General features: G+C 52.3%; 1 protein-coding gene across 2 annotated transcripts in view; it reads left to right on the top strand.

The window, feature by feature from the left end:
* The window catches only part of SCMH1 (Scm polycomb group protein homolog 1), a 64741-nt gene extending 51926 nt beyond the window's left edge, over positions 1-12815 (top strand). Inside the window, exons 13-16 of one of the 2 annotated variants that reach the window (XM_059488634.1) lie at positions 1779-1910; positions 8783-8986; positions 9877-10031; positions 11028-12815. In XM_059488634.1, the coding sequence (XP_059344617.1) occupies positions 1779-1910; positions 8783-8986; positions 9877-10031; positions 11028-11153 (617 nt within the window). In that variant the 3' untranslated portion in view covers positions 11154-12815. The remainder of the gene's footprint in view (positions 1-1778; positions 1911-8782; positions 8987-9876; positions 10032-11027) is intronic. The other variant, XM_059488635.1, reaches the window with a different exon arrangement.
* The last annotated feature ends 131 nt before the right edge of the window (positions 12816-12946 follow it).

Below are 12946 nucleotides of genomic sequence, written 5' to 3'. Positions count from 1 at the left end.
GCATTCACCCTCTGTGCCCACCCCAGAGCTCTCGGGGTGGCTGGAGGGCCTAGCTGGCACTTGCTGGGCAGTGTGGGGCAGCAGGAGGATCACCTGAGCTGGGACAGGCTCTGCCACCCCTGTGTCACTCACCTGGCTGCTGTCCCCATCAGTGTCAGTGCTTCCATCCCTTGTCCATCCACCACTGATGCTGTGTGTGCAGAGCTGTCCCAGCCCATGGCAGTCCTGTCTGGTGGGCAGGATGGGCACAATCCCATCCTTGGCATCAGTTTGGAGAGGAGCAGCAGTGACAGTGCAGGGACAGTGCCATGGCAGTGTCCTGTCTGCTCTGCTCACAGTCCCATCCTTGGGATGATGAGTTTGGAGAGGAGCAGCAGTGACAGTGCCTGGGGGCTCCATGGAGGGGGAAGATTAAAAATGGGAGTAAGGTTTAATCCAGCACTGGGTATGGCAGAGGGCTTGCAAATCATCCAAGGTTTGTTTGCCAGTGCAGTGCCTGGGGGATCCATGGAAGGGGGAGATTGAAAATGGGAGTAAGGTTTAATCCAGCAACACAGAGGAGTTGCAAATCATCCAAGGTTTGTTTGCCAGTGCAGTGCCTGGGGGATCCATGGAAGGGGAAGATTAAAAATGGGAGTAAGGTTTAATCCAGCACTGGGTATGGCAGAGGGCTTGCAAATCATCCAAGGTTTGTTTGCCAGTGCAGACACGACAGTGCCTGGGGGCTTCATGGAAGGGGGAGATTGAAAATGGGAGTAAGGTTTAATCCAGCAACACAGAGGAGTTGCAAATCATCCAAGGTTTGTTTGCCAGTTGTCCAAGGTGACAGTGGGATCAGCAGGAATTGTGTGGGATGAGCCGTGAGGAGAAATGGAATTAAGCCAATAATTTGGTTGAAATGTGGCAAAACATGGCTAGGATTCTGTGTTAGTTTTGTCACCACCCTTTTTCTCTGGTAAAACCTGCAAACTCTGCTCTGTTGAGCCCTGCCAGATGTGCTGGGTTGCAGCTTGAGCAGGTGGTGGGTGCCCAGGCTGGTGATGCACACAGGGCTCAGGGGACTCTGGCAAGACTGCATTTCCCAGGATGTCTGCACTCCTAAAGAAATCCCCTTGTGTGGTGGTGTTAACAGGGATGAGGGAAGAGATGACAATCTTGACTCCATGTTTCAGAAGGCTGATTAATTATTTTATGATATGTATTATATTAAAATTATACTAAAAGAATAGAAGAAAAGATTTCATAAGAAGGCTGGCAGGGAATGAAAAGGAATGATAACAAAAGCTTGACTCTCAGAGAGTCTGAGCCAGCTGACTGTGATTGGCCATTAATTAAAAACAACCACATGAGACCAATCAAAGATCTACCCATTGCATTCCACAGCAGTAGATAATTATTGTTTACATTTTGTTTCTGAGGCCTCTCAGCTTCTCAGGAGAAAAATCCTAGCAAAATGATTTTTTATAAAATATCATGGCTACACCCATGTCATCATGAGAGAGGGCAAAACCTGAGTGAGAGGGAAAGCACCCAGCTCTGGGCATGGATCAGCTCACACACAGAGTTTCCAGCCTCCATGAGAGGTCAGTGCCAAGAGTTGGGCTGCTGGGCAGAGTGGAAAAACAGAAATCAGAATTCAGGGAAATGCAGAGCACCAGATGTGCCACAATGCTGAGACCTGCCCATCCTGAACTCTGATTCAGAGTGTTTGCAGCACTTAAAGATAAACTAACCAGAGTCAGAGGTGTGACTAAAGAGGCCTTGTTCTCTTTTCCTAGACAGAAGCAGTTCCCTAGACGGCTCTCTGCAGGGACCAGGCCGGGGTACAAAGCGCTTTTCCCAAGACCCCCCTCCATACAGTGCTCCTCTCTCCCCCAAGGTACCAAAGAATGACCGTCACCCTTTGGAAGGTGAGCACAGCGTGTCTGTTCCCAGAGCTGTTCCAGAGCCTGTCCTGGCTGCTGCAGGCTCACACTGCCCTGGCTGCAGGGAGCTGCTTTGCCCATCCCTGCCGTGGGTAGTGCTTGGTGTTCCAGAGGGGAGTGGGTGAGTGTTGGGGCTTTAGCTGCTCACAGTGACCCCAAGAAGAGTTTAAAAATCCCTTTCCCCAGCCCAGCACTTGAAGAAAGAGTCAGGGCTCTTCATTTCTCGGTCTCAAGGTTGTTTATTGTGTCTTATCTATAAAAAATTTTCTCCTGCCCTGCCGAGGTCCATGCAGCAGGACAGTTCCAGGCACTCTGCCTGCCCCAGGGCAGTGTTATGTCTTTATACTACAAACTACCTGTACAATGTTTACAATCACTTCCCAATACCTATCACCTTGGTTAGACGGTGAGCTTCTACTCTAAACCAATGCAAAAGTGCCAACATCACAGCAGAAGATGGAGGCCAAGAAGAAGAAGGAGAAATGCTGGACACACCCAGTTCCCTCCATCTTGCTCCCTGAACCCCCATACCAAAATCCCAAAATCGACTTTTCCACCCCATGATAAATTCACTGTTATTCTACCTAAACTGTTGTGGCTTGCAGATCCTCATCTAAGGTTGGTAATTTGCTCCACGGGTCATAATCAAACCCACAGGTGTGTTGGGCTCTGTGCCAGGGTCTCTGAGCCCCCTGGCAGAGGTCCTGGCTGCTCAGGACAGCCAGAGGGATGTCCTGGGTCCTGACAGATGAGCTGCTCTGTGGTGAGCCTGGTTCCCCACACTGATGTGTCAGGCATGTGGAATGCAGCAGGAGTTCCTTCTAAGCTTGACAGGCATCATCTCTCACTATGTAATCTGGTTTAGTTTCCCTCACTGTGCATGGGATTAACAGTGCTCAGACTGCCCAGCTGCCTCAATCTGATTTGTGGATTTTTCCCTGAGGGTTTGCTGCAGCCTGTTGTACAGATGCTGATGTGCAGGAACTTGCTGCCCTTTCCCAGGATTTCATCTTGTTCCTCACTGAAACAGCTGTGGGGTGTCACTGGCTCCCCCAGCTCAGCCACACCATTCCCATCCCACGCTGCTGCTCCTTCCCAGAGTCCCTTGGATGCCACTGGTGCAGAAGCAGGAATTGCCACTTTTATTCCTTACTAAGCACAGGACACTTAAACCCCTTCACAGCTGGGATGCAAATCAGCAGCAGAATTCATCTTCCCAGGAAGAGGCAAAGTTTGCCCAGTTCATTTTTCATGAACTCAGTTATTTTAGCTGTGGGATCCATAGGTGACCCTTGCATGCACAGGTGGGAGATTTCCAGGAGATCCAGGCAGCTGGAGGACACCCTGAACTGAGTAATCCTCAATAAATACCCTCCCACTTTGTACTGAACTGCAAACCCTTCCTAATGCAGACTGAAGATTTAATCTGACTGGGGCCTTTAATTAATGGCTCATGAAATCTGCCAGTGTTAGTCACAATTCTTTGTGACTGAAATCCCTGAAAAATTGCTGGAGACTCCTGGGCAGGCTCCCAGTTCAGTGGCTTCATGCTCTGTTGCTGTGTCCCTTTAGAATGCCCATTTCCCTGGTTTGGCTGGGTGATTTTTGTCTGTGTCCATCACTGTGTCCTGTGCTCTGCAGGATCTCTGACCCTGCCTCTAACACTGAACTTGCCCAGAGCAGCTGGGGCTGCCCCAGGATCTCTGGAAGTTTCCAGTGCCAGGTGAACATCGGGGCTTGGAGCAAGCTGGGACAGTGGGAGGTGTCCCTGCCATGGCAGGGGTGGCACTGGATGGACTTTAAGGTCCTTCCCAACCCAAACCATTCCCTGGCTCTCTGGTGAACAGTTTCTACTGGCCTCCTTATCTGCAGTGATTAAAACTGTACATTTGTCACAGCAGTGCCACACACCACTTCATCTATTCCAGCATCTAGACAGGTCAGAAACTGTCCCCAGAGTCCGCTTCTGTTCCTCACCTCCAAATGGGTGCTGTTCTCCTTGGTTCCCCTCTGATGCATCAGCCATTGAATTTGGGTAACTGCTGGCACTGCCCAGCCCCTTCTTCTCCCCCAGCAGGTGGGACAGGCAGTGTTCAGCCTGATCTTGGAGAAATGGATTGCTCCAAAGGTTCAGATGCCTTGGTTGGGTGGTGATTGTTGCCCACTCTGTGTTGTCAGTGAAGAGAGAAGGCTTCCATAATGGGTAATTCCAAGGAGGAGCTTTCATTAGGTTCCCACAAGATTGATTCTTAGTCTGCTGCGAAGTCTATTCAGTTATTCCTTGGCCTTTGAGTGGGTTGTGGCCATCTGGATGCCAGAATGCTCCAGCCTCTTCCAAAAAACCCTGACAAGTGGGCAGGAAGTGTGGCTGCATGTGAGGGGGGATCCTTATCCTTCCTGCAGCAGCTTGGTCTTGTTCAGTTCTTCATCCAGGCAGGGAGAAATGAGGTGCAAATTCCATCTAGAAATTCATTATTATCCCACAGCTAAAAGCTGGAATGAATACATCCTCCTCCACCATGAAATTGAAGTTCAGGCAGGAATATTTGCATTTCAGAGGATATATTTTAAGAATATGCACCTGAAATACTCAGATATTGAGTATTTTTGAACAAGGCACATCTTCTCATGGGAATGAACTCTGTCTCACACAGCAGCTCCTGAGCACATCCCACTTTGCCATGTGGAAGGCTGTGAGCAGCAGTGGGACATCTCCATTCACTCTGCATTTGGCAAGAAGCAGAGACAGGAGGAAGGGATCTCACATATTACATTGTTTTTCCTCTTGCATCCAGTGGAGTTTGTGTGGCTTTTTGCTGAAACCCAGCACAGTGGGGACCTGCCTTCACAGCCCATCACTTGCTGGAAGCAGTGGGTGTTCAGGAGTAGTGCAAATCACATTTGTGCTTGTGGCCAAACTCCCATGTTTTAGCAGTAAAGTGACACTGTTGAGTCTATAGCACTATTTGTTTAATTAAACTTTAATTATCTGCTCCCTGCCTCTCAGCCACTAATTGTGGCATGTTTCCCTACAATGTGCCAACTGCCAGCCTTCAGTTAAATCTAACAGTGTGTGTAAGGAGCTCTGCCTGAGGATCAGCCACCTCCTCCTCCCACTGCTTATCAAAGGTGAAGGATCCTGGGTGTTGTCTGAGTGCAGTTGTGCAGGAGTGTCTCATCTACAGATGATTCCCAGAGCAGCAATCATTCCCCTCTTGTCCTTCTTCCCTCCCTGGAGGTATCGTTCATTCAGCAGTTCCCTGTGTACTTGTATTTTTAGGAAAACCCTCTCTCCCTCTTGCACTGAGCCTGCTGCAGAGTTACAGCCCAAGCAGGCACTGCCCTGTGCAGGGTGAGGGAACCTGGGGATCACTGTGTGCCTTCAGTTTTAGCTGCTGGGCAAAAGCACATCGTGCCCCCAGGGCTTCACCTGTGGCCCTCAGGGTGTGATCACAGCTGTGAGAACAGGATCACATTTTTGTGTTTGCAGAATGCATCACACAGCACATTCCTGTCATGACAGTGCTCATTGTTGAGTGAAGTCATTTCTGAGGGTGAATTTTGGATCCTCGGGAATCTGTGCATGTGCTCTCCCAAACTGGGCCCTGAAATTCCTTCTGCTGACGCCAATCCCTGCTGAGAGCTCTGGGGTTTTTGGGAGCACTCAGACGTGTGTTTGTGTGACCCAGCACATCTGGGTGAGTGTCGCAGGACCTCCTGGCCAGCTGCAGCTCTGTGTCACCCCAGAAGGTGCTGGGAGTCCTTGGAGGGCTGAGATGCACAGCTTGGACCTGTTCCCATGCCCACAGCCCCTGGGGGCTGTGCCCACTGACCCCTCTCCTGCCCTGTCCTTCCCTGGCAGTCAGAACCCTCCCCCAGATGTTTCATGGGAAAAGTTTTGGGGTTTAAACAGAACTGTCCTGTTGAGGAGTGTGAAAAATTTTAATCACTTGTTTTTAAAATTTTAAAAGTTTAATAGTAATGAAATGGTTCTAAAATAGTAATACAATTAGAGTAATAATAATTTGGACAATTTGAATTAGGACAATATGAGACAATAGAAACAAAGAGTTATGGACAGTCCAGGTACCTCTTTCTGGGCAAAATAAGCCCGAAAAAGGACACAGTTAACAAAGGATTAACCCTTAAAAACAACAGGTTGTTGCATATTCATACATCTCATACATGATGCATAAATTCCATTCAAACACAGGATTCTGTCTGGGCAGTGTCAACTTCTTCCTCTGAATCCTAACAGCGCCTTTGAGATGGGAAGAAGTTCATTTCTTCTGATAAGAGGGCAGTAAATTCTTTTTCTCTGAAAGATTCAGGTGTCCTGTGGCTGCTACCTTGCTGTTGGTCCTTTCTTTAAAAAAAAAAGTATCCTACATAGCATAGTTTCTATTTTAACATTTTTATAAGCTAAAACTATATTTACCACACTACTTAAGAGAATTAATACAGCATTACTGTCTGACACAACACATATAATATTCATTTTAATATTTTCAAAAAACCAATCATAAAATACATGCATTTTTCACAAGGAGGAGACCAAATGTAGTTTGAAGCAGCTGCAGTGGAACCCCACTGGTGTAAGTGACTGGGCAGGGATCTCCACTAGGCCAGGCCAGGGCAGCCAAGCTCTGCTTTGTGTCCAGTCTGGGGCTGAAATGCAATGGGGAGAGTGCAGGAGGGGTTTGAGGTTATTCAGGAACAGCCATGAGTCAGCAAACCATTCTTTATGCATGCAGAGCAGGTGAGAACACAGCTGTCCATGCAGGGGGAGAGTGACAAGAGGGCCAGCACAGCACAGGTCACAAGGGTAACAGTCCACATCAGTTTGTAGAGGAGATTTTAAGGCTGTGCTGCTGTTCCTGGGCACATCCCAGAGACCCAGAAGCAAACAAAGGCAGCAGTGCCTCAAGTGCAGAGTGGCAAAGCCCTGGGGTGGGAGCAGCACTTTCCCAGTGATAACCCCACACCAGGCTGGCCAGCAGGCACACAAGGGTGTTCCCATTTCATGTCCTTACAGTGTGAAGCCCTGGCAGGTCAGGGCTGTGTGATGGTGTTCACAGGATGAGGGAAGAGATGAGGATCTGACTCCATGGTTCAGAAGGCTGATTTATTATTTTATGATATATATTACATTAAAACGATACTAAAAGAATAGAAGAAAAGGTTTCATCAGAAGGCTGGCTAAGAATAGAATAGCAAAGAATGGTAACAAAAGCTTCTGTCTCGGACAGAGAGTCCAAGCCAGCTGACTGTGATTGGCCATTGATTAGAAACAACTCTATGAGACCAATCACAGATGCACCTGTTGCATTCCACAGCAGCAGATAACCATTGTTTACATTTTGTTCCTGAGGCCTCTCAGCTTCTCAGGAGGAAAAATCCTAAGGAAAGGATTTTCCATAAAAGATGTCTGTGACAGCAGATCTTGCTGCCTCAGCCAGTGCAGCCTGTCACCCTGGACAGCCTCCTCAGCCCCTCCATCCCAGCAGTGCCACACAGACAGCTGCAAATTCAGGGCATTTCTGGGGAAGATGAGGAAGCCACCATTGCTCTGGGGAGGGTATTAGAGGCCCAGGCCCTCCTGTGCATGTTCCAGTACAGGGAATTGGCCTCTGATGCGGTTAGGCTGGAAAAGAACCCAGCAGGAGCCCAGGATGGATGAGCAGCTCATCACTGGCTTTTGGGGCAGCTCATGGTTGCTTTTGGGGCCAGAGGAGCAGCAGGGTGTGGGAGCATTGCCTGGCCCTGATGGCACAGCTCCCTCCTGCTCTGCGTGTGTCTGCCACCGCATGCCAAGCAGCAGGGCCGTGCCCTTGGTGTGTGACTCCTCGGGGAGCATCCCCTCCCCTTCTGTTCAAGCCTGGCTGTGAGTCCTGTGTCCATTGGTGTCCAGGTTTTGGGCAAATTTGGGAGAGAATCTCCAAAGGGGTCTCTCCAGAAAGCAAACCCACACAGCCCCTGCCCCCAGCTGGGTCGGGAAGGATTCCTTGGAGAGAAGTGGAAAGAACCTGTTTATTTAACAGGCACAGCACCCCCAGCACACAGAATGAACAATACCAGGTGACACCACTCTGTCACCGCTCTGACAAAGATGACAAATTCAGAAAGTCTCTCTTGGGGATGGTCTCTCTGTTCTCAGTCCCTCCTGTGCTGGGGCAGCTGCTGCAGCCACAAGGTGCAAACTCTCGGTGTTCCCAGGTCCCAGTCTGGAGCAGGTTTGAGTGGGTCCAAAAAAGGGAAAGGAGAAACAGTCCAGGGAAAATTTGGACTGCTTAGCTAAGCTAACTAATGAGCAGGAGCAAAGCAGAAGCAAGAGCAAAGCGAAAAGCAAAGGGAAAAGCAAAGCAAAAAGCAAAAGCAGCACCATGCACTGCCCTGTCTGTGTGCGCCACCAGCCGTGGGGGAGTGGCTGAGAGCAAAACCAAAACAAAACATTCGCTCTTCAGAGCCAGTCTTGAAGGCACAGAACATGATATCCAGCATGAACAGAGCACAGAACTGGGGATACAGCATCAGAACATCACCCTAGGACAATTGGCATCCAGAGGGGACAGCCCTGCCCATCCCAGGAATGTCCCTGCTGGGGTGTCCAGAGGGGCCCAGGGCAGTCAGGCTGGTGGTGGCATGAGCAGAGTAGCTGAAAAAGGAGCTGCTGCTCCAGTCTGGGACCATTGTCATGACACTAGTTAGACTGGCACTGGCAGATGGTGACACCATTGGCAGCTGGTGAATGCCAGGGCTGTGGCAGGGCCTGGTTTGATCCCTATGCTGGGGTGAGCCCAGCAGAGGAGCATGGCTGTGGCGTTCAGGTGCACTAACTGCAGCTTGCTGCATTCCAGGTGAAACCTTTGTCCTGGGAGATGGCCTCCCAGGGCCCTTAGAGCCTCGCCTGGACCCCATGGACTCTGCCTTGAACTCTGTCAGTTCATCCAGCCACAGCAGGAGCTCCAGAGACTTTCGCCTGCCAGGATACAGGCACCTGCAGCAGCCCTGCAGCCTCAGCCAGGGCAGCAGCTCTGCCCTGCGCAGGCTGAGCTCTGGGGGTAAGAGCTCACACAGCCCTGAGCTGTGCGTGGGGCAGTGAAGGGCTGGGCTAACTCCAGTCACACCTTCCTGACTTCGGCCAGTACCACAGGCTGGGCTCTGCACAGCCAACAGAGTCTGTTAGGTGTGATGGCACCTGGCAGTGTGGACAGGTGACATTTCTGCTTTGGCAGTGGGGAGAAAGGAACAGGCGGGAGCTGAACTGTGTCCAAGTGATAAATGGGTGTCTGAGTCCACAAGGATGGATTGGGAATGGCTGGGGAGTCGAAAGTTGCCTGGTGGGGCTGGGAGGATGGGCAGATGCACGAATGGCACCTCTCTGTATGGGGGAAGAGGGGCAGGAGAGCTGAACTGCTCATTGTAGAAAGTGGGGTTGCAAATAATGTCATATTAGGTGCATGGCATCAGTAAAAGCCTCTGAAAAGCTCAGGCCGCTGCTGCCTCCCACAGATTTTCAGGCAGAGCTAAGACAAGGGACTGTGCATGGTGAAGTTCAGGCTGGGAGGTCACCTGTGGGTTCAGTCCGTCAGAAGATGCAGCCAGTGAAAACATAAACCAGTTTTGCCACGTTAAATGTGCTAAAGGTGTTGGGAGAGATGTGGGAATGGCACGGGATGTTCTGCTGAGGTGGGAAGTGTCTGCCCATGGACAGGGAGGAGAGGGAGTTGGGGCCAAACAAGGGGAGTGGGGCTCAGTATAGAAGGCTGCCCTGAAAAGTCAGACCTAAAGAGGGGGAGTAAGGTTTGGGTGCCAGACCTGTGCCAGAGGAATCTGGGGCATCCCTTGCTGTGTCTCTGCCGTGCTGTGGAGAGGAGCTGAGTGGGGGGCTGAGGGGCAGCGGCTGGGGCGGTGCCAGGGAGCCCCAGTGACAGAGCTGTGCCTTCCCCAGGCTCGGACAGGTACCCGGGCTCCAGGGACAGCTCCAGGGACAGCTCCCGCCTCAGCAGCCGCGACCCCTCGGCCTGGACGGTGGAGGAGGTGATGCAGTTCATCCGCGAGGCCGACCCGCAGCTGGGCCCCCACGCCGACCTCTTCCGAAAACACGTGAGTGGGCAGAACTCTGGGGGTGTGTTTGGGGTTTGTGTGCAGAGCTGTGTGTGTTTGGGGTTTGTGTACAGAGCTTGTGTGTTTGGGGTTTGTGTACAGAGTTCTGTGTGTTTGGGGTTTGTGTACAGAGTTCTGTGTGTCTGGGGTTTGTGTGCAGAGCTGTGTGTGTTTGGGGTTCATGTGCAGAGCTCTGGGTGTGTTTGGGGTTCATGTGCAGAGCTCTGGGTGTGTTTGGGGTTCGTGTACAGAGTTCTGTGTGGGTGTTTGGGGTTCATGTACAGAGCTCTGGGTGTGTTTGGGGTTTGTGTACAGAGTTCTGTGTGGGTGTTTGGGGTTTGTGTACAGAGTTCTGTGTGGGTGTTTGGGGTTCATGTACAGAGCTCTGGGTGTGTTTGGGGTTCATGTGCAGAGCTGTGTGTGTTTGGGGTTCATGTACAGAGCTCTGGGTGTGTTTGGGGTTTGTGTACAGAGCTCTGTGTGTATTTGGGGTTCATGTACAGAGCTGGGTGTGTTTGGGGCTCATGTACAAAGCTCTGTGTGTATTTGGGGTTCATGTACAGAGCTGGGTGTGTTTGGGGTTCATGTGCAGAGCTCTGTGTGTCTGGGGTCTCCTTACTGGGCATACTGGGATGTCCCTACGGGAATGTCCATACTGGAGTCTCCATACTGATGTCTCCAGGCTGGGATGTCCATATTGGGGTGTCCATACTGGAGTGTCCAAGCTGGGATGTCAATACTAGGGTGTCCATGCTGGGGTCTCCATACTGGGATGTCCATAATGGGATCTCCTCACTAGGATGTCCATTCTGGGATGTCTATGCTGTGGTGTCCATACTGGGATGTCCCTGCTGGGATGTCCATATTGGGACATCCATACTGGGATGCTGCTGAGCAGGGCTCTCTCACCCAGCCCTGCTGTTGCATTTTGGGCCTGGCTCAGGCAGGGCTGTGGCTCCCAGGTGCCATCAGGAGCTCTGTGGTCGATCCTTGCAGGAGATCGACGGGAAGGCCCTGCTGCTGCTGCGCAGTGACATGATGATGAAATACATGGGGCTGAAGCTGGGGCCAGCCCTGAAGCTCACCTACCACATCGACAAGCTAAAGCAAGGCAAGTTCTGAGAGGACTCCTGGCAGGATGGACCCTGGAAGCTCCGCTCCCGGCCGCCCCACCCGCGCTCACCTGCCACAGGTTCGCATGCACACACCCCTTCCGCCGCAGCAGACAGACAGACAGACGGACAGACGGACACTCCCGACGCCAGCCGGGCCCCCGACAGCGCTCAGGAGGGGCCTGGCACAGCCAGCTCTGCACCAGGCTGAGCTGTGGGCACTGGCACAGCTGGCTCTGCACCAGGCTGAGCTGTGGGCACTGGCACAGCTGGCTCTGCACCAGGCTGAGCTGTGGGCACTGGCACAGCTGGGCTCTGCACCAGGCTGAGCTGTGGGCACTGGCACAGCCAGCTCTGCACCAGGCTGAGCTGTGGGCACTGGCACAGCCGGGCTCTGCACCACACTCGGGCTGTGGGCACTGGCACAGCCAGCTCTGCACCACACTCGGGCTGTGGGCGTTGGAAGCCGAGGTCTCTCCCTGCTGCCCAGCCAGCATTTCTCCATGAGCTCCCAGTTCTGCTTCCCTGGATGGAGCAGCTCCAGCAGGGCTCCCAGGACCCGGGGTTTGCCTCAGCCCCTCGCTGTGCCCGCTGGGGCAGCCCCTGGGCAGTGAGCCTGCCCCCAGCCTGCCCCCAGCCCTGTGCCACCACAGAGAGCTCAGAGCCCTGTCTCCAAACTGGGGGAGCCCATCCACTCAGCTCTGCCTGCCCCCAGCTCCTGAGCGGGCTCCAGCTGGGCACACTGGGCTGGGGGTGCAGGCCTTTGTATTTATTCCAGACTGGGGAGGCCGTGTGGGAGCATGGAGAGGGCTGGGCCTGGCGTGCCCCTGGCACAGATGGGCCTGGGCTGGTGTTGGAGGCTGCCTGGATGCTGCAGGACTCAGCTGATCCTTCTCGCCTTTTTTTAATTTTTTTTTTAATTTGGAATTTTTTTTCTACTAAGGAGTTGTCTGTTTCAAACGATGAGATGATTTTTCTACCTGTGTTGAACTCGCAGCTCTTGGTGGTTTTTAGCCAGAGCTGCTAAGGTTTGTCTTCCCAGGGGCACTGCTGCTCCTCTATAGAGTTTTGGTCTGTCCCAGCTCAGCGTGTGTGAGGGTTTTGGGTCTGGCCAGAGCATCCCAGGATGGTGACCTGTCCTGGCATCTCTCAGAAGAGGGCTTTGTGAGGGCTGTGAGGGCTTTGCCCTTCCCGAGGCACCTATTGGTCTCAGGCAGTTTAATGTATTTATTTTTGATGGCACTTGAGTGCTTCCCATGGTCCCAGACAGGTTTCTGCAGCTGCACGAGGAGTGTCAGAGTGGAGCCACCGCAGTGTCCCCTGGACAGCAGCTGCCAGCTGGGGGCTGCCCAGACCCTGGAGCACCCCTGGCACCAGCCTGGCAGGACAGGGCTGATGGTGCCAGGGCACACAGCTCAGCACGCTCCCTCTGCAGTGACCCAGGGGCTGGGACAGAATCTCCACTCCAAGCACTTCCCTCTCCTGTCCCCAGCCTCTGCATGGGAGCCACAGCTCACACCTCCCCTGCAGCCTCCAGGGCCTGGCCAGCAGCAGGACCAGCCCCTGTGGTGGTGACCAACCCTCCAGGCTCTTGCACTGAGTCAGGTTTACCCCTAAGGGGCAAAGTTGCAAAAAAAAATCCCCCAAACCCCAAAGTAATAAAAAGGCAAAATGGCTTTTGTCCTGTAGCGCAGCCTGTGCTGCTACAGCCTGTGCATGCAGGGCCCTTGGTGTGTCCCTGCTCCAGGGCAGCCTGTGCTTTCCTCTGCACTTATTTTACCTTGATTTGTTTATAAATAAAAG

The sequence above is a fragment of the Ammospiza nelsoni genome, chromosome 25, assembly GCF_027579445.1.
Source record: "Ammospiza nelsoni isolate bAmmNel1 chromosome 25, bAmmNel1.pri, whole genome shotgun sequence".
Classification (NCBI taxonomy): Eukaryota; Metazoa; Chordata; class Aves; order Passeriformes; family Passerellidae; genus Ammospiza; species Ammospiza nelsoni.
Note: the sequence above shows the minus strand (reverse complement) of the source record. Positions and strands in the feature narration are given on the sequence as shown.